The sequence below is a fragment of the Ranitomeya variabilis genome, chromosome 5 (genome assembly GCF_051348905.1).
Source record: "Ranitomeya variabilis isolate aRanVar5 chromosome 5, aRanVar5.hap1, whole genome shotgun sequence".
NCBI lineage: Eukaryota > Metazoa > Chordata > Amphibia > Anura > Dendrobatidae > Ranitomeya > Ranitomeya variabilis.
The window spans coordinates 591,088,147-591,108,182 of record NC_135236.1 but is presented as its reverse complement, the minus strand read 5'-3'; the positions used below and the strand labels follow the sequence as shown (position 1 = coordinate 591,108,182).

Sequence of the window (20,036 nt, the reverse complement as noted above, 5' to 3'; positions counted from 1 at the left end):
AAAGGTGGGTGATTTAGAAAAAAAATAAATATATATATATATATATATATATATATATATATATATATATATATATATATTATACAAAATTATTTTTTTGGCATGCCTACATGGGAGGCTAGAAGCATCCACTACTCGATGGCCTCTGCTACATAGAGGTGATTCACATATCAGTAGTGATGAGTGAGTGTACTCGTTGCTCGGGTTTCCCCGAGCACGTTTGGGTGGTCTCCGAGTATTTGTGACTGCTCAGAGATTTAGTTTTCTTTGCTGCAGGTGCATTATTTATGGGTGCTAGACAACTTGATTACATGTGGGAATTCTCTAGCAACCAGGCAATCCCCACATGTACTCAGGCTGGCTAGTAGCCATATATCATCCAGCTGAATCAACAAAAACTAAATCTTTGAACACTAAGGCTATGTGCACACGTTGCGGTTTTTACCACGGAACCGCAGCGATTTTGACGCTGCGGGTCCGCAGCAGTTTCCATTGCGTTTACAATTACATTTAAACCTATGGAAACCGCATGGCCTCATAGAACCCATTCATACAATAAAAACACAAAACGCTTTAATTGTGGATAAAAATGGCCGTGTAGTTTATTTAGGGTTACATAAATTAATTAATCACCAATAAATAAACTCCATAAATTATAAAACCAAAGTACCAAACTTTTCCAATAAACCAATCCACCCAGACATGGGTGATTTTCCCACAATTAAACTACACGACAGTAAAATTACAAGAATTCAGGGGAGGGAGGGTGGGGTCTTCTTTATCTTCTTCCGCTGACAGAATGACCAGATACCACAAAACAGGTGTTTATATATTCAAAAAAAGAGCGGCAAAGCTGCTAACAGCCAATAGAAAACCGTTACAATAGCTGCCAAACATACCAGAAAAAACTGGATAAAACCAGTGTCACACTTTCAGAGATGACTGACCTGACCTTTATTTGACCTTTCTTCTGACAGAAAGTCATATTAAATGACAGGGTCCATGAGGCCATGAGACCCCCGCTATATTTCTTTCAGGTTTACGCGGGGGGGCTAACATGGCCTCATAGAACCCATTCATACAATAAAAACACAAAAAGCTTTAATTGTGGATAAAAATGGCCGTGTAGTTTATTTAGGGTTACATAAATTAAATAATCACCAATAAATAAACTCCATAAATTATAAAACCAAAGTACCAAACTTTTCCAATAAACCAATCCACCCAGACATGGGTGATTTTCCCACAAGGCCATGACTCAGCGAGACATGGCCCCCCCAAACCACACAGCCATTTTTCAATGATAGTTTGCAGGTCCAAATTAAAAATATCAAGGCCAATATCAGATAAATGAACCAAAACAGGCCTATAAAGGCCCGGTAAAAAACCCTCCAAATCCAAATGCCGGAATGAAAACCCTGAAATTAAAAGAAAAAAATTTTCCATGGATTTATTGACCTTTCTCCGGATTTTATCTAAAAAAGAAAATTGATTGTCGTGCCACAAAAGTCTGGGAATAACCTTGAAAAAACGAAGTTTGAATCAGGCAGAATTTGCTTAAGATAAATAATATCGGATCGAATGGCCGATAATAAGTCAAGAGTCCTGATTTTTCCGAGATCATTCCCAGCTACATGAAATATAATTAAATCAGGGGAAGGAAATTTAATTAGCCATTTCTTCACTTCAGCAACCAGGCAATGCCATTTCAAGCCGCGAACTCCATGCCACCAAACCTGAATATCAGGAGGATTAAAGGATAAATTTTCAGCATAAGATCGTTGGCTGGCCCTCTTCCTGGCCCAGAAGATAAAAGAATGTCCGACTATCCAAATGACTAGCGGACCTGAAAGAAAACCAATAATTAATAGTCATACAGATCATGTCGTACATATAATTTGAACCTTTTGGAGTTCCATCTTCCCAATTCCTTTATCCCTGAATCTGAAAGCCCGGCCCTAGAGGCCTCCGTAGCTGCTCCGATTCTAAACGAATGAGATGTGATTTTAAGGTGTTTTTTACCCAAAAAGCGTAAACATTTCTTTAGGACAAAATTAAATTGAAAGACCGTAACAGGAGAAAAATCTCTATGAATGAATAATGGGCCCTGTCCCATAGGTCTGACCTTAATCCAATTTGCCGTGTTATCAACAGGGCAAATGATAGAGACATGGATCGCGTTAATTTTCAACCTAGATCCCCTGCCTAATTAATCTGTCTTTAATTTTCTTATAAATAAAATTAAAAAAAAAAAAAAAAAAAAACTACTCATGAATCTGGACATCCGAAATCATGAGTCCCGAAGGCTCCGATTTCTTAACAGAAACCACCTCACCAACGCGAAGTGCTCCAAAAAAGGAAGGAGAAAAAAATAGAGCTAAATAATAAGGCTTCCTTAAAATTTACACAAACGTGGATGAGACAGGAGCACAATTCTTTGAATAAAGACAGGGAAATAGGTCGTCTCGAGTCAGGTATAAAATTGGTTTTCCTAAAGCCTTTTAAAAACTGCTTTACTGGAAAAAGATTAGTTAAAGCAATACTGCCAGAAAGTTTAAGGAAAAATGAAACTCCTGCTAGGCATTTCGCTATTGCATAGTAAGACAAACCGTTTTGTACTATAGATTCAGCAAACTTTAGTGCTGCTACCGGATTAGAAACTGTTGGGTCAAAATAATGTAGGTTGCAAAAATTGTTCCAATTCAGCCATGCAGCCGAATAGTCAGCCCATGATCTATTAGATAACGATTTTTTTTTTATTTTTTTTTATAAAATACTGTATCAGAGTGCAATCATGTCCCAAATTGAAAGGGGTAAGAGGGTCCTTCCGAATCCATGTTGGGAACCTGCAGGAAAAAATTCGACCACTGACGATTTTGTAAAGAGTCAGTTATGAAAAGAAATTTGCTCTTTCCCAACTTTGCTTTCAGGCATTGTAAAACCAATTGTCTCAAAATTCTGGCAGCAAAAGTATTTTTAGAAGATAACGTGTTGATAGAAAAAAAAATAAATAAATAAAAATAAATAAAAACAACTACTGCCTGGTTAGTGGAAAGGAGTAAAATCCTGGAATTCTGCATTAGTGATCTCCAAATTAATATTCCTGCAAAATAGAAAAAAGTTCGAACACCATTACGTTTGAAGTTACTTTCTTAGACACCCAACTTATTGGCCACAGGATGGACATCCAGTGGGAGTCAAATAAAATACTGAAGCCACGCTGGCTATCCGCTGTGAAAAGAAAGGGAAAAGAATCGCCAGAGACAAAAAATGACTGCCACAAAGATCTGCCGTTATGCTCTGACAAAAAGGAGAGCCAAATTCTAGCGTCTTCCTTTAGGTCAGAACGGATACTAACATGCGAATGAGGTGAATATACACCTTAAGTGGCATCCTATAAACTTCTGCAAAAAGCCCAACCTATAGGAATGACGCAAACCGCAAAATGCAATAGACCTAACAATGAATGAATTTCCTTAAGAGTGACCTTGTTCTTGGCTAAAAAATTTGATAACGCAATGCGCAGTTTAAAAATTTTCTCATCAGGAAGTCAGATTCCATTTTTTGATAATCAAGAGTGATTCCCAGAAATTCGATAGATCTAGATGGACCAACTGTTTTTCTGTGAGCAATAGGAACACCGAAGTGCTCACACATTTGGATAAAAAAAACAGTCATCAAAAAAAAAACCTAAAGAATTAAAACCGCACGGGTGAACAGGAAGGAGTCTAAAAGCAGACTTAAAGGGAACCTACCACCCCGTTTTTTAAAAATTAGATAAAAATAGTGTGAAATAGGGGCAGAGCTGGGCTTTACATTAGGGCCTTTTCGGTGCCTTTACACCCCCGTTAGGCTGCCCAAATACCTTTGTGAAGTGGACGTTTTCTGCTGTCACTCAAGTGGGTCAGGTCGGATGGGCGTGGTCACAGCGCTGTTTGTCCCCCAGGATCCTGCTCATCATTACGTTGGTGGCGTAGTGGTGTGCGCATGTCCAAAGAAGATCCACTGCCCAGGAGATGAATAACGGCGCGGTCTTCGCTATTCAGCCGTTTACCGGTGGGCGCGGCCATCTTTCCTGTGGCCGCGCCTGCGCAGATGGAGCGCTCTGCTGCCCGGGACTTCAGGAAAATGGCCGCGGGATTCCGCGCGTGCGCAGATGGAGATCGCGGCGGCCATTTTCCTGAAGTCCCGGGCAGCAGAGCGCTCCATCTGCGCAGGCGCGGCCACAGGAAAGATGGCCGCGCCCACCGGTAAACGGCTGAATAGCGAAGACCGCGCCGTTATTCATCTCCTGGGCAGTGGATCTTCTTTGGACATGCGCACACCACTACGCCACCAACGTAATGATGAGCAGGATCCTGGGGGACAAACAGCGCTGTGACCACGCCCATCCGACCTGACCCACTTGAGTGACAGCAGAAAACGTCCACTTCACAAAGGTATTTGGGCAGCCTAACGGGGGTGTAAAGGCACCGAAAAGGCCCTAATGTAAAGCCCAGCTCTGCCCCTATTTCACACTATTTTTATCTAATTTTTAAAAAACGGGGTGGTAGGTTCCCTTTAATATCTGACTTGGACATTAAAGCATTAAAACCAAATTTCTTGAGGATTTCTAATGCAGAATCAAAAGATGAATAGGACACGGAGCATAAAGCCTTGTCCACTTCATCGTTCATGGATGAACCCAGCGGATATGATAAGTGGTGAATTAGCCGGAAAGAGCCCTCATCTTTTTTTTTTTTTTTTTTTTGTACAATACCCAATGGTGATATGTGGAAATTAACAAACTGCGGGGTTAAAAAAGGGCCTGAAACTCTGCCTAGCTGAATTTCATTAATAATTTTATCCTAGCTGCCTCAGGGTGAGCCTTTAAAGAGGGTAAATTAGGAACAACAGAACAGCCCGCCCCTTTAAATTGTGGGATAAAAAATCATTCTGAAAAACCATTAAAAAGCAGCTCACTGGTCCCCTGGTCGGGATATTTGCTTAGGCATACTGACATGTTTGCCAGAATCACTGGCGTCTGTGCTTTTTGAATTAGGCTCCTTACCTGAGGACTGTTGACCTGCTTGTTACTTAAAACATTTAGACATACGGTGTGAGTTACCACAGAACGAGCATTCATGGCGGAATCTACAGTTGTTGTTCCACTTACAAAAGGAATCGTTGAAAGCGAAACAAACACCGCGTTTACTTGAACTAGAAGGGGGCTGAAATAACTTGTTGCAGAGATGGGGAGATTTTTCACCCAAAACTGCAGCAAAAATAGAAAAAGCTTGCACCCAGTTGTTGAAAGATTTAAAGTTGGTGCGTTTAAATTCATCTGAATCAGCTTTCTCATCATTCTTTTCGGATTTTGAAAGCTGGTCCTTTCTAGGCAGTAAAGAAAAAATATCGACTAAATGATTATTCCAAATAAACTCTTTAACAGAAGGGCTTAAATGGAATCCTAAGGGAGACAGCTCGCATGTCAGAGCTTCTTTAAAAGAGTTAACAGGGGCGGTGTTAGCTGATGAAATGTCAGAAATTGCAGCACTGTGTACAGCTGATGTGACAGCAAGGGGGGGGAATAGCTTCTCTTAAAGTTTCAGCTAACACTTTTCTTTATGATGTCTTTTAAATGTGAGTGTGGAACAGACAAAGGAACATTGAAAGTCTCACCCCTCGATGAATGCTGGTCGTTTCTCTGCTCCATACAGCAGCTGGAGCTCGAGCCCTCCATGTTTGGCAAGCTCATATGGGAAGCTGCTGTAAGCGGCGTTTCTTCATCCTCTTCTGAGTGTGACGACAGGGGGTCCTCCCGAACCGGTGGTCTGGACCGCAGCTGCAGAAGCCACCGTTGTTGTAGAATCCAATGACACCGCAGCGCTTTTACGGCTGCGGTGTGTTGAAGACATCCCGGCCACTTCAGATGAGGTGGTCGGCGCTCTGTCATGATGCTGGCGGTGGAAGTCTTGCGCTGGGCTGCGAGACTTCTGAGGAGGGAGGCGCCGTGACTTCCTTCTTCCTTCTTGGACACTGCGGCTGGAAGCAGGCGGCGACAGCGACTTCGGAGAGTATGGGGTCCTTTGCCTCCTGCGCCTCCCTGAAGCGGTGGGTGTCGGCAGGACCGGAGAGGCTTGACACGGCGACCGAAGGGTATCTTCTGGAGGATGAGGGACAGCATTGGCAGGCCCTAAGATAGGTTTCATAGCCAGGCACTGCCTCAGCCAGTCCGCTCCATCCTCGCCGTCGGCTCTAGTCAGGAGCTGTTGCAGGAGATTCTCCATCCTGGGGTATGTGTCTTCTTTATCTTCTTCCGCTGACAGAATGACCAGATACCACAAAACAGGTGTTTATATATTCAAAAAAAGAGCGGCAAAGCTGCTAACAGCCAATAGAAAACCGTTACAATAGCTGCCAAACATACCAGAAAAAACTGGATAAAACCAGTGTCACACTTTCAGAGATGACTGACCTGACCTTTATTTGACCTTTCTTCTGACAGAAAGTCATATTAAATGACAGGGTCCATGAGGCCATGAGACCCCCGCTATATTTCTTTCAGGTTTACGCGGGGGGGCTAACAATCCGCTGTGCACATGCTGCGGGAAAAAATGCGCAGAAAAGCAGCGGTTTACATTCTGCAGCATGTCACTTCTTTGTGCAGAATCGCGGTGGTTCTGCACACATAGGAAAGCATTGATCCGCTTACTTCCCACATGGGGCTATGCCCACGATGCGGGAAGTAAGCGGATCATGTGTGGATGGTACCCGGGGTGGAGGAGAGGAGACTCTCCTCCAGGCCCTGGGAACCATATTTGTGTTAAAAAAAAGAATAAAAATAAAAAAATAATGATATACTCACCTCTCAGAGCTGCACGCGGCCGTCCGGTTGCAGGGTTGCTATGTGAGCAGGGCCTGCGATGACGTCGCGGTCACATGACCGTGACGTCACGAAGGTCCTTCTCGCACAGCATCTTTGGAACCGGACCGCCGCGTGCAGCGCCGAGGAGATCGGGACGTCAGAGGGTGAGTATAACCATTTTTTAAATTATTTTTAACATTACTATTAATGCTGCATATTGCTGCATATGCAGCATCAATAGTATAGGAGTAAACCCGCAGCGGAAACCGCAAAACAAACCGCGATATATCTGCAGGGATAACCGCAGCGGTTTTGCCCTGCAGATTTATCAAATCCGCTGCGGGAGAACCCGCAGAGGACCCTCCCTACGTGTGCACATAGCCTAACAAATACTCGGAGATCACCCAAGCCTGCTCGGGAAAACCCAAGCAACGAGTATACTCGCTTATCACTACATATCATCTCTATGCAGCAGAATTACAGGCTTGCTATTAGCTTCGACCACAGAGTGGCGCTCATAGCAATCTGCCATCAACAACCATAGAGGTCTCAAGGAGACCACTGGTTGTGATGGCAACCCACCGATGACCCCAGATCACGTGATGGCCGTCAGCACTTGTTAAATGCCCTTGTCAGAGTTTGCGGCATTTAACTAGTTAATGGGCATGGGTGGATCACGATTCTGTTTGCGCCCATTGTGGGCACATGTCAGCTATTAAAAACAGCTGACATGTCGCGGCTTTGAGATGGGGATACTGCCGCAGCCGACCTCAAAGTGGGGGATACCACCAGCTGACGTACTATTCCGGAAGCTGGCATAAAGGGGTTATCTCAGTGTGCCGTTAGTGAGATGTACTGTCTCTGACAGCAAGCACTTGTCCACGTGTCTGTGGTTAGGTGGACTTTTCCAATAACAGCACTATGGAGCGCACGGATAATGTTGTTGTTATGTAATGCCAGGACGGCACACCGGTACAAATAGTCCCACATGTTCGGGGCCTCGGGGTGATCCTCGACTCTGCCCGCTCTTTCAAGATACATATCCAAGCCCTTGCCTCCTCCTGCCCACTGCAACTCAAAAACATTTCCAGGATCCGTACATTCCAAGAAATTGCAAAAATATTTGTGCATGCCCTCATGATCTCCCGCCTCCACTTTTGCAACCTTCTACTCTCTGGCCTCCCCTCTGCCAAGCCCTTCACTGTTTTCCAGTTGCCAAGAGGCTACAGTTCAAAACCCTAACTATGACATACAAAGCCTTCCACAACCTGTCTCTGTACATCTGTAACATGGTCTCCCAATGTCCGACTGGGTTAGTCATGGCTTCCTCTACGCTAACCCAGCATGCCGTCAGCGAGATGTACTGTCCCTGCCCACAAGCACTTGTCCACGTGTCCGTGGTTAGGTGCACTTTCCCTGTAACAACATTGTTAAGGGCCCGGGTAATGTTGTGGGACAGGTGCTTGCTTGTGTAATGTCATGACGGCAGACCAGGAAAAGTTGTGGTGGCTAGGTAACGAGTACCTTGTGACGGTCACCGCCTTCAGGTTGCGGAAAGCTTGCATCTCTCACGGGCCTAAAATGCAACATTTCGAGCGCTAGCAGACGAGAAATGTGTTAATTTAGTACTGTGGCGTTGGCTGCGTATTTCCGCTTGCATTCCAAGGACAGGGGTATGGACACCTGAACGCTGCGCTGGGACAAGGACGTGGACGTGCTTTTTGATTGTGCTAGTTGAGTTTGTGTGTAACTGCAGATGCAGGGCATGAGGCATTTTTGCATGCACCATGGACAGGGGATTGGATTTTATGCACATCGGAAGAATCAGTGGTATCACCTGCAGACACTGTTCATGGAGCCTTGTGTTCAACCAACAAAGTTGGGTGCTTTGCTGCCATGTGCCTGATCATGCTTGTGGTGGTTAGGATGGGAGTTTTTTACCCCTGCTGATGCGGGCATGGCCGGTGGTGCAAATGGACTTTTTGGGTTTATAGTTACAGTCTTTAAAAAACAACCAGGCTGTTACTGGGACAGTCAGTGTCTCCTTCTCACACACCACCTCCTCACCTCGACCTCAGTCTTTCGTTGTTCCCCACGGCTCAGTTCTAGGACGCCTACTCTTCTCCATCTACACCTTCAGCCTGGGACAGCTGATTTAATGGCACGGTTTGCAATATCATCAGTATGCCAATGACACGCAGACCTACCTATCAGTACCTGACATCACCTCCTTAATGAACAAAAACACACGTCTTCACTAGTGTTGAGCGATACCTTCCGATATTTGAAAGTATCGGTATCGGATTGGATCGGCCGATATCCAAAAAATACCCGATACCAATACAAGTCAATGGGACACAAATATCGGAAGTGATCCTGGATGGTTCCCAGGGTCTGAAGGAGAGGAAACTCTCCTTCAGGCCCTGGGATCCATATTCATGTAAAAAATAAAGAATAAAAATAAAAAATATGGATATACTCACCCTCGGACGAACCCTGGCTTTCACCGTTGCAAGCGTCTGCCTCCGTTCCTAAGAATGCAGAGAGTGAAGGACCTTCGATGACATCGCGGTCACGTGAGCGGTCACATGAGTGGTCACGCGACCAATCATAAGTCTGCGATGTCATCGCAGGTCCTACACTCACTGCATTCTTAGGAACGGAGGCTGCCGGTTGCACCGCACCGCGAGCCAGGGTCCGTTGGAAGGGTGAGTATATCCATATTTTTTATTTTTTACATGAATATAGATCCCGATCCGGATTCCCGATATCGCAAAAATATCGGAACTCGGTATCGGAATTCCGATACCGCAAATATCGGCCGATACCCGATACTTGTGGTATCGGAATGCTCAACACTAGTCTTCACGCTATTTCATCCTTCTTTTCTGCTCGCTTTCAAAAAGTGGACATGGACAAAACAGAATACATTATCTTTTCAACCATCTCGCGCTAAATAGACATGAGAGCTGTGTATGCATCATTCGTTACCACTTTAGTAAGAGGGAAAGTTTGCCAAGAGAAAATGATTTTCCAGACATTCCCGGCCTTTTCTGCACGTTTTAAAGCTGTGATCTTCTTCTTCTTGGTGTGGATGTGGTAAATTTCAAAGTCGCCATCAATACCATCATCGTCCATATCTTGTAAAGAGGAAATCTGGTGTTTCCCACGGTCGTGGTTATCTACATATAGTGGCGTTCCTTTAACAGTGTTCTTACACTAGAAAAAATAATTGTCGACTGTGACATTTGGATATTATTGGTAATATGTATGGGTGAAGAAGAATAAGCTCGTGCCACAGGTGTGTTTATAGTTATGGAATGGGCACTCCTCTTCAGGCTATGTGCACACGTTGCGGATTCGGCTTAGGAATTTCTGGTGCGGATTCTGTCTCTCCTGGCGGAAAACGCACCTGCGTTTTTTTTGTGATGTTCCACAGCGTTTTTTTGTGCGTTTTTTGCGGCGGTTTTATTGTGGATTTGCTGCGTTTTTTACCCCTGCGGTTTCCTATAATGGAATGGGTACAAAAACGCTGCAGATTCACAAAGAAGAATTGACATGCTATTTCTTTAAAACCACAGCGTTTCCGCAGCGGATTTTCCGCAAAGTGTGCACAGCATTTTTTTTTCTCATTGATTTACATTGTACTGTAAATCAATTGCGGATCTGCAGCGTTTCTGCACTGCAAAAAACGCTGCGGATCCGCAGAGAATCCGCAACGTGTGCACATACCCTTAAACTTAGTCTTTCATAAGCATCCATCAGTTTGTTTGGTTTTCCTCCAACATTGATCTACTTTCTCTAATTCAGCATTTAGAATGCAATCCGCATTTTTTGTGCACATGCTGTGTTGTTTTCCTGAGCAGAAACACTTTCCAAAAAAAAAAGCAGCATATTCATTAAATTTGCGGAATCGTGGGGAATCCGCACATCCAGGAAAGCATTGATCTGCTTACTTCCCGCATGGAAGTGACCGTGACGTCATCGCAAGTCCTGAACACAAAGCATCTATAGGAACGGAAGTCGCCGCGTGCATTGCTGAGGAGATCAGGGCCATCAGAATGTGAGTATAACCATTTTTTTAATTTTATTATTTTTAGCATTATATCTTTTTACTATTGATGCTGCATAGCATGTTTGACAAGTGTGACCAACCTGTCAATCAGTTTTCCAAGCGATGCTACAGATCGCTTGGAAAATGCTAGCATTCTGCAAGCTAATTATGCTTGCAAAACACTAGGAATATGCATGCCAATTCCACATGCGATATATCCATGGCAGGAGTTGCAGAATTGCCATGGAAATTTCAGCTGCAATTCTGCAACGTGTGCACTTAGCCTAAAACTGACCTACCACTATGATTCTCCAGATCGTTACAAACATGTATAGGTTCTTTTATTATTTAAGTGGTTAAAAAAAAAATCAAAATTCTGTTTAAAAAAAAAAGGAAAAATGCTTAGTTTTCCAAGACCGGATGCATTTTTATTTTTCGTGATCTGGCGCTGAGTGAGGGCTAGTTTTTTTTGCGTGCTGAGCTGACATTTTAATGATACCATTTTGGTGTAGATCTTTTGATTGTCCGTTTTTGCATTTTGATGCAGTGCTGCGGATACCTTTATTTAAAAATAATAATAATTCTAACGTATTAACTTTTTTTCCACTCTTTACCGATTTGGATTAATTTTATATTATGATAGATCGGGTGATTCTGAATGCGGCAATAACAAATGTGTGTATTTTTCTTTTTATTGTTTACTTTTAAATTTTTTTTAAATTTAATTTGCGTCCAATAGTCTCCATTGGATACTAGAAGCTGCGATCTTCTGATCGCCTCTGCTACACACAGGCGTTGATCAGATCAGCAGCTCACTTGCTATGAGCGCCGATCACTGGGTGTGGCGATCACAAACGCAGCTGTCAGAGATTGACAGCGACATTTAACAAGTTAACAGCAGCGGGTGGATCGCTGTTATGGGCACATGTTAGTTGTTCAAAACAGCTGACATATGCCGAGAAAGAGGTGGGCTCAGCGCCAGAGCCCAAATCAAAGGGAGAGACAGGACATGAGCTGTACATGTACGGTGCATGTTGTGAAGGGGTTAAACTTCTTCCCCTTGTGACCCTGCTGCACTACCGCTGCTTCCCCCAGTAGGATACAGTCAGACATTAAGACGCACTCTCATTATCCCCAAATATTTTTAGGGAAAAATTGAGTCTTATAGTCTAAAAAAACTTTAATAATCAATAGATGGTATACAGACCTTGGTAAGAGAAATTAATTCCCCACCTCCGCACTTCTCTACCACACATTTCACATTTAGTTACTCATGGATTAGCTTTCAATTTAGTGCTCTTTTTTAAAAAAGGCTTTGTGAGGTCATGCCGCAAGTTCTTCACTTTGAAATCCACACACCTGTTTTACCTATCCAAAAATGGTTTTGATGCCTTGAGAAAAACACTCTGTAATTAATAAATAATTTGGTTATTAGCAATCCAGTTAAAAATCCAAAAAGTTATAATTTTGTAGCTAAAAGTTGAGAAAAAATTACTTCAAGTTTTATATACTGTCTTCACAAAAAAGGAATAATTCTTTGATGACTTGGTACAAAAGCCTTTCCAATTAATAATTTTGTGAGTATGAAACTACAAACTTTCATGTTGAAAACATTACATCTATTTGGCTTTTTAACTGTAAAGATCATTTTTGGACTGTCTGTGGAAAAAAATCTTTCAATGTGTATAAACAGCAAGACATGCATCTTTCCCAAAAGGGACAGATTTTGGACCGTTTAAGCAATATGTAGTCTACAATGTCTTGCATGGCTGGATTGGTTAAATAGGCTGCCATTTAACAACCATTTACTATCTTTTTTTCACCCTAGCCAGATAGGTTAAATTTACTGGGACATTAAAAAGGCTGTGTTTGTATTAGGCTATGTGCACATGTTGTGGATTTTGATGCGGATCTGCAGCAGATTTGATGCTGTGGATCCGCAGCAGTTTCTACCAGGTTTACAGTACCATGTAAACCTATGGAAAACAAAATCCACAGTGCACATGCTGCGGAAAATACTGCGTGGAAACGCATCAGTTTATTTTCCGCAGCATGTCAATTCTTTGTGCGTATTCCGCAGCAGTTTACACCTGCTCCCCAATAGGAATCCGCAGGTGTAAAACCACAGGTGGAAATCCGCACAAAACCCGCAGTGAATCTGCGGTAAATATGTAGATAAAATGCAGTGCATTTTATATGTGGATTTTGCAAAAACGGTGCGGAATCCGCAATGTGTGCACATAGCCTTACAGAGGTCAAAACAGATTCAATAGACTCTCAGTGAAATTCAGAGCGTTTTACCCATATTTTCCAGATAATTTGACTTTTTCATTATGGGATTAATAAACTTGTAGCAAATAAAATATTTTTGGAAAATTCTGCATAGCGGGCAAAATAGAATTTCAAACGATCTGCATATCTCTACTGTTTGTGTAATAAGTAGTTTGTTTTAGAAACAAGACATATGACTACTTTTTCCCAGCAGGATATGCAGTTTAGATACAGAACAAATATTTATTCATTCAGTGACTTATCAGTGATGTCTCATTTGTCTCATGATTTTTTTTTTTTAATTTCTTACCCATCTGGTCAGATCTTCATGTTGATTACTTCCAGATTTGACTCGTCTCTAAAAAGTTTGCCAAACAGAACACCATGCACTTGATTTAAAAAAAAAAAAAAACTCCCAAGCTATACCCCTGAATAAAAATGTTACATGATGGTAATATGAATGTCATCAGGTTTTACATCGTAATGCACATCCTTACTCCTCCTATGCATCCCCACTAGACCTTTGAAAAATGGTTTTATAAAGATCCGATGCTGCATGGAAATCTGTGCCAAGTGGTCCAAAGGGTCTCCAGACTCCTCTTGGACTGCATATGTGTAAGGCCAGTCTCACACGTCCAGATAATTCCGGTACCGGAAAAATCGGTACCAGAGTTATCCGTGTCCGTGTGTCCGTGTGCTCACATGGCACATCAGTGTGGCACACGTGCGGCAGCCGTGTGCCGCCCGTGTGCCGACTGGGTACCACACGGACCGTGCAGGAGACAGCGCTACAGTTAGCGCTGTCCCTTGCTTTGGGTGCTGAAGCCGCCATTCATTTCTTCTCTCCAGCAGCGTTGGCTGGAGAGAAGAAATGAAAAATCATTGTTTTTTTATTTTTTGTGTGGTTGAAATAAAGTTCCCGGTAACCAACCCCCTCCCACCCCCTGTGCGCCTGCCCGCTGGAAATAAAATACTCACCCAGCTCCTCGATGCTTCCTCTCAGTGCCACAGCTTGTCCTGTATGAGCGGTCACGTGGTACCGCTCATTACAGTGATGAATATGCGGCTCCACCCCTATGGGGTGCAAATTCAAACAATTTATATGAGGACAGTCCCATTCACTATAATATAGATGGATTCCTTAAGTAAGGTGATGGGGTCTTTTGACCATTGACATTACAAATTCTTCAGGGCAACTTGAAAGGGTTCTTGTCAGCCTCTCTGGGGGAGCTTTTGAAGATACACTGGAATCTGGGACACGTAAATCAACAGATTTTTTTCTTTTTTCTTGACTGGTCTTTAAAATGCAATTCCACTCAAGTGGTGAGAGAAATTTAATCACCAATAGAAGATGGCAGATATCCAAAAGCAAATTAATCTTTGATCGAACTGGATAGGCCAGCATAGAAGGTAGCCAGGAGTGTGTTATTCTTCCAGACCAGTTCAGTAAACGGTACAGAATTGGTGTCATAACATCCCACAGACTTAGTCCCTTGTCTAAGATGCAGTATGGAATCGGTGGCAAAGTGGACAGACTGGAGGGAGCAGCAGCCAGAGCTTGCACCAGAGCGCAGCAGGCAGAGGTATACAACCTTACTCAACATGGACTGCAAAACAGAAAGATTGCTCAGGCACCTCCCTAGTGGGGAGGAAGCAATATATACATAATTTTCCACAGTTATTGGCTGGGGAGGAAATCATAAGTGCGCTTGCTGGCCCTATAAGAAGGCGGGAGCGCGCACCCGTGTCCTAAGGACAAGGCTGGAGGACAGGCTGGAAGCATGCAGAGCATTGGGCAGGGAAGAACTGACTGCAGCATGGGTGAGAGAAGAGACACCTGAGATCCTGCCTGTAAAAGCAGGGATATGGCGTGGTGCTAACACTTGCTAAAGAATCCATTATAGAATAATCTCATTCCCATAATTTGTATAATCCACACCAAAGAGTCTTCGGATACAAAAAAAATAGATATGACACTTTCAACTGGTTAAAAAAAATTGCTTGGGACATTTATTAGCTCATACTATATACACCGTTCTCTCCTGGTTCTCCTCCTATCTCTCTGACCGATCCATCACTGTATGTTTTGCTGGTTCCTCCTCCTCTCACCTTCCCCTTACTGTTGGAGTTCCTCAAGGATCAGTCCTAGGCTCCCTCCTCTTCTCTTTGTATACTGCCCCTATTGGACAAACAATCAGTAGATTTGGTTTCCAGTACCATCTCTATGCTGACGACACCCAATTTTACACCTCTTCTCCTGTTATCACGCCGACCTTTTTAGAAAACACCAGTGATTGTCTTACCGCTGTCTCTAACATCATGTCCTCCCTCTATCTGAAACTGAACCTGTCAAAAAATGAACTCCTCGTGTTCTCTCCCTCTACTAACCTATAACCTACCTTTGCCTGACATTGCCATCTCCGTGTGCTGTTCCACCATTACTCCAAAGCAACATGCCCGCTACCTTGGGGTCATCCTTGATTCCGAGCTTTCATTCACCCCCCACATCCGATCACTGGCTCGCTCTTATCTGCATCTCAAAAACATTTCTAGAATTCGCCCTTTTCTTACTTTCAACTCTGCAAAAACTCTTACTGTTTCACTTATTCATTCTCGTCTGGACTATTGTAACTCTCTACTAATCGGCCCCCCTCTTACCAAACTCTCCCCGCTCCAATCTGTCCTGAATGCTGCAGCCAGGATCATATTCCTCACCAACCGTTACACCGATGCCTCTACCTTGTGCCAGTCATTACACTGGCTACCTATCCACTCCAGAATCCAGTACAAAACTACTACCCTCATCCACAAAGCACTCCATGGCTCAGCACCACCCTACATCTCCTCTCTGGTCTCAGTCTACCACCCTACCCGTGCCCTCCACTCTGCTTATGACCTCAGGTTAGCATCCTCAATAATCAGAACCTCCCACTCCCATCTCCACGACTTTACACGTGCTGCGCCGATTCTTTGGAATGCACTACCCAGGTTAATACTATTAATCCCCAATCCCCACAGTTTTAAGCGTGCCCTAAAAACTAATTTGTTCAGATTGGCCTACCGCCTCAACGCATTAACCTAACTATCCCTGTGTGGCCTATTAAAAAAAAAAAAAGAAACATAATCAGGTTCCTCGCATCATGTTCTCATACACTTTATGCAGTTAATAGCACTCTGTGTCTGTACTGCTACACACTTAGGCAGTTAACTGGTTCATGCAGCTTTACATGAACACCTGAGCCTTAGGCTAGGGTCCCATTGCGTTAGGGCAATCCGTTTAGCGCTAAGCACTAGCGGATTGCGCTAACGCAATGTCTTTTAAGGGGTCGCGTTAAACGTCCCCGCTGGCGCAGATCCCCGTTCTGCAAGAGCGGGGAACGGACCTCAGGCGCGCCGCGGACGCTGCAAGCAGCATCCGAGGTGCGCTAAAAAAGAACGGCACATCGCTAGCGCGTGCCGAAAATGACACGCGCTAGCAATGCGCTTAAACATTGCCGGCAATGGGAGCGCTAACGGACGTGGTGCATGGCGTTAATTTTGCCATGCAACGCTGTCCGTTAGCGCTCACCCATTAACACAATGGGAACCTAGCCTTACACTATGGCTGGTCCAAATAATTAAAGCAATTGTTACCATCCACCTCTCGTGTCTCCCCTTTTCCTCATAGTTTGTAAACTTGCGAGCAGGGCCCTCATTCCTCCTGGTATCTATTTTGAACTGTGATTTCTGTTATGCTGTAATGTCCATTGTCTGTACAAGTCCCCTCTATAATTTGTAAAGCGCTGCAGAATTTGTTGGTGCTATATAAATAAAAATTATTATTATTATTATTAATTATTAAATTGTGTCAGGTGTGTTGTCCATATGGGGTAAGAAGCCTTGCAAGGCCTAAACAAGCTCTTGTTTGTCCACAGCAAGCTGCATAATCAGTCTAGACATGTCCTCTATCCAATGGCTATGGTGTTGATGCAGCTGCACCCTTGGCATCAATAGTATAAGGATTCTGTCAGGGTGCTCTTCTTATTTTTTTTTAATAATTATTAGCAAAAAGTGCAATTTACAACCTCTGCAATTTATCAGCCTCTGTGTGGTGGAGGAAGGTGGCTGGAAGATACCTCTGCTGCGCTGCAGGCAGCGCAAGATGTTTCTGATCCAGTCCCACAGAAGGGCTATGCACTGTCTCCTTGCAATGACTAATCCTCCAGGTCCTTCAGCACAGAGTCTCATGATCCGGGCACACGATGGGGTCGAGATGGTGGTCGTCAGCACCGTGAAAGCAGAAGGTTCAGTGGGCAAGGCCGCAGCAGAAGCACACAGTCCAGCGGACAAAGCCACAGGCACGGCCAGTCCTCAGCATGCACCACAAGGATGGGACTAAGCAATGGCTCTGCGATAGAGAGCGGAGCAAAGATGTGCACTCTATCCTGGTCACTACACAGTGCGGAAGTCTCTCTGTGCTGAGGGTAGGATGTGTCGGCAGTCTCGCTAGCTGGAAATACATATTAGTGGTATCTGAAATGTCTTTATTATCTGTTGAAAACAATTGTCACTATGTTGGAGCATGATAGACACCAATATCAGTCAATGGAGCACCACTGAGCACCGATTTGGGGCAATTGTCTATATAAATAGAAGCTGCATTGCACATAGCAGCTAACCTGGTTTCTTCTGTGGGAGATTAGAAAAGTTTTGTGTTGATTGGGTTCCTCTAGAGAGCTTGCATATTTCCATATGTTAGCATTGTTTAGGCCCCAGTTATCTTAAGGCCCCGTCTCACATAGCGATTTTCCAGCGATCACGACCAGCGATACGACCTGGCCGTGATCGTTGGTAAGTCGCTGTGTGGTCGCTGGGGAGCTGTCACACAGACAGCTCTCTCCAGCGACCAACGATCAGGGGAACGACCTCGGCATCGTTGAAACTGTCTTCAACGATGCCGAAGTCCCCCTGCAGCACCCGGGTAACCAGGGTAAACATCGGGTTACTAAGCGCAGGGCCGCGCTTAGTAACCCGATGTTTACCCTGGTTACCAAAAAAACAAACAGTACATACTCGCCTTTCGGTGTCCCTTGCCGTCTGCTTCCTGCTCTGACTGAGCCACCGTACACTGAGAGCAGAGCGCAGCGGTGATGTCACCGCTGTGATCTGCTTTCACTTTCACTTTGCGGCGCTCAGTCAGAGCAGGAAGCAGACAGCAAGGGACCTGACGGACATCAGATGGTGAGTATGTAGTGTTTGTTTTTTTTTTACATTTACGCTGGTAACCAGGGTAAACATTGGGTTACTAAGCGCGGCCCTGCGCTTAGTAACCCGATGTTTACCCTGGTTACCAGTGAAGACATCGCTGGATCGGTGTCACACACACCGATTCAGCGATGTCAGCGGGACCTCAACGACCAAAAAAAGGTCCAGGCCATTCCGACACGACCAGCGATCTCGCAGCAGGGGCCTGATCGCTGGTACGTGTCACACATAGCGAGATCGCTACTGAGGTCGCTGTTGCGTCACAAAACTAGTGACTCAGCAGCGATCTCGCTAGCGATCTCGCTATGTGAGACGGGGCCTTTAGTTTCACAACATGGTATTAAATGAGTGTGAAATAACAAAAACCTCTCAGCTGTTAGTTTTGTCATTTAGCATGCTATAATTTTTACATATTTAAAAATATTTATTTTATTAATGTTTTGTTTTTCAGACGAAAGATCAAAATGATTTAGTTATGCATGGTCGAACAAGTTCTTCACCCACGCACAGTCTTTATGTCTTTGTACGGAACTTTGTCTGCAGAATAGGGGAAGATGCAGAACTTTTTATGTCATTGTACGACCCTGAGAAGCAAATAATTATAAGGTAGGAAATGTCTTATATTTTGTATTCTGCAGCAGAAAGTACAACAAAAAAGTTCTTGTTCTTGTTTCACAGACGTACTCCTGTCCTTTTTTCCCAGATAGAATATGCACTCATTATAGTCTTTGGATATGTTTACATGCAAATATTTTTTTTTGAGGCGTGGTTGTGATTACCATTTTTTGCCTTTTTTTGCTGTCAGTTAATGTTTTATGGATAGGTGAAGATTTGAAATGTATTATTTTTAACACAAGATAAATGGCTGCCACATTAAGGATGGTAATGGGCAAACGGTCCAAAGAAAAGGATGAACACTAGACAAAAACAGTAATCCAAATCGATCCATTTTCTTGTATGCAAAAAAATGGACTTGTTGAGGTCCAACATAGTTTAGCTGAATTTGCAAAAAAAAGTATTTATTTAGAAAATATTGGATGCCTTTTGTTTGCAGTGCATCTTGTTTCACACAGCCAAATTATTACTAAATTACTGACATATAGATGAACAGGTATATAGAAATGCCATAGAAGATAGGTTCAATCTTTCAAAATAGTATGTTCAGAAATTTTTAAAACATCTAAAAATATTCCTTTGGAAAATAAACCTGGGACCTGTATGCCCAAAAAAATTAAGCAAAAGTTTACAATATGGAAAATGACGTGACACACTTTCCGCTTTGTATGTTTTCTACAGAATGCTTTTCTTTTAATAAATTTATTAAGCACTACTCTGCATTTTCAGCTTGACGGTTCTGTCTGCACGTCGACTCTACTGTTTATTTCTTTCTCTGTTCCATAATATCTAGTTGCTTTAGACAAGTTTATTTTAACAATATCTTTACAGTGCTCTGTAGGCTTTTTATGCTTCCAGAATATCAATTATGTCATCAAGACCTGATAGTTAAGGTTTGATTCGCAATAATTCAGTCCTGAACAACAGGCTATACTTAAGCTTCAATCGATACTCAAAATTGCTGCTCATCTAATGTTCCTATTTATGACTTGACTTGTTCCTGAC

The 20,036-nt window shown here is 43.4% G+C and overlaps 1 protein-coding gene across 1 annotated transcript in view; it reads left to right on the top strand.

Moving 5' to 3' along the window:
- The window catches only part of DOCK2 (dedicator of cytokinesis 2), a 1,347,187-nt gene that overhangs the window by 220,244 nt on the left and 1,106,907 nt on the right, over positions 1-20,036 (top strand). Inside the window, exon 8 of the mRNA XM_077266018.1 lies at positions 18,868-19,022. Coding sequence (XP_077122133.1) covers positions 18,868-19,022 — 155 coding nt within the window. The remainder of the gene's footprint in view (positions 1-18,867; positions 19,023-20,036) is intronic.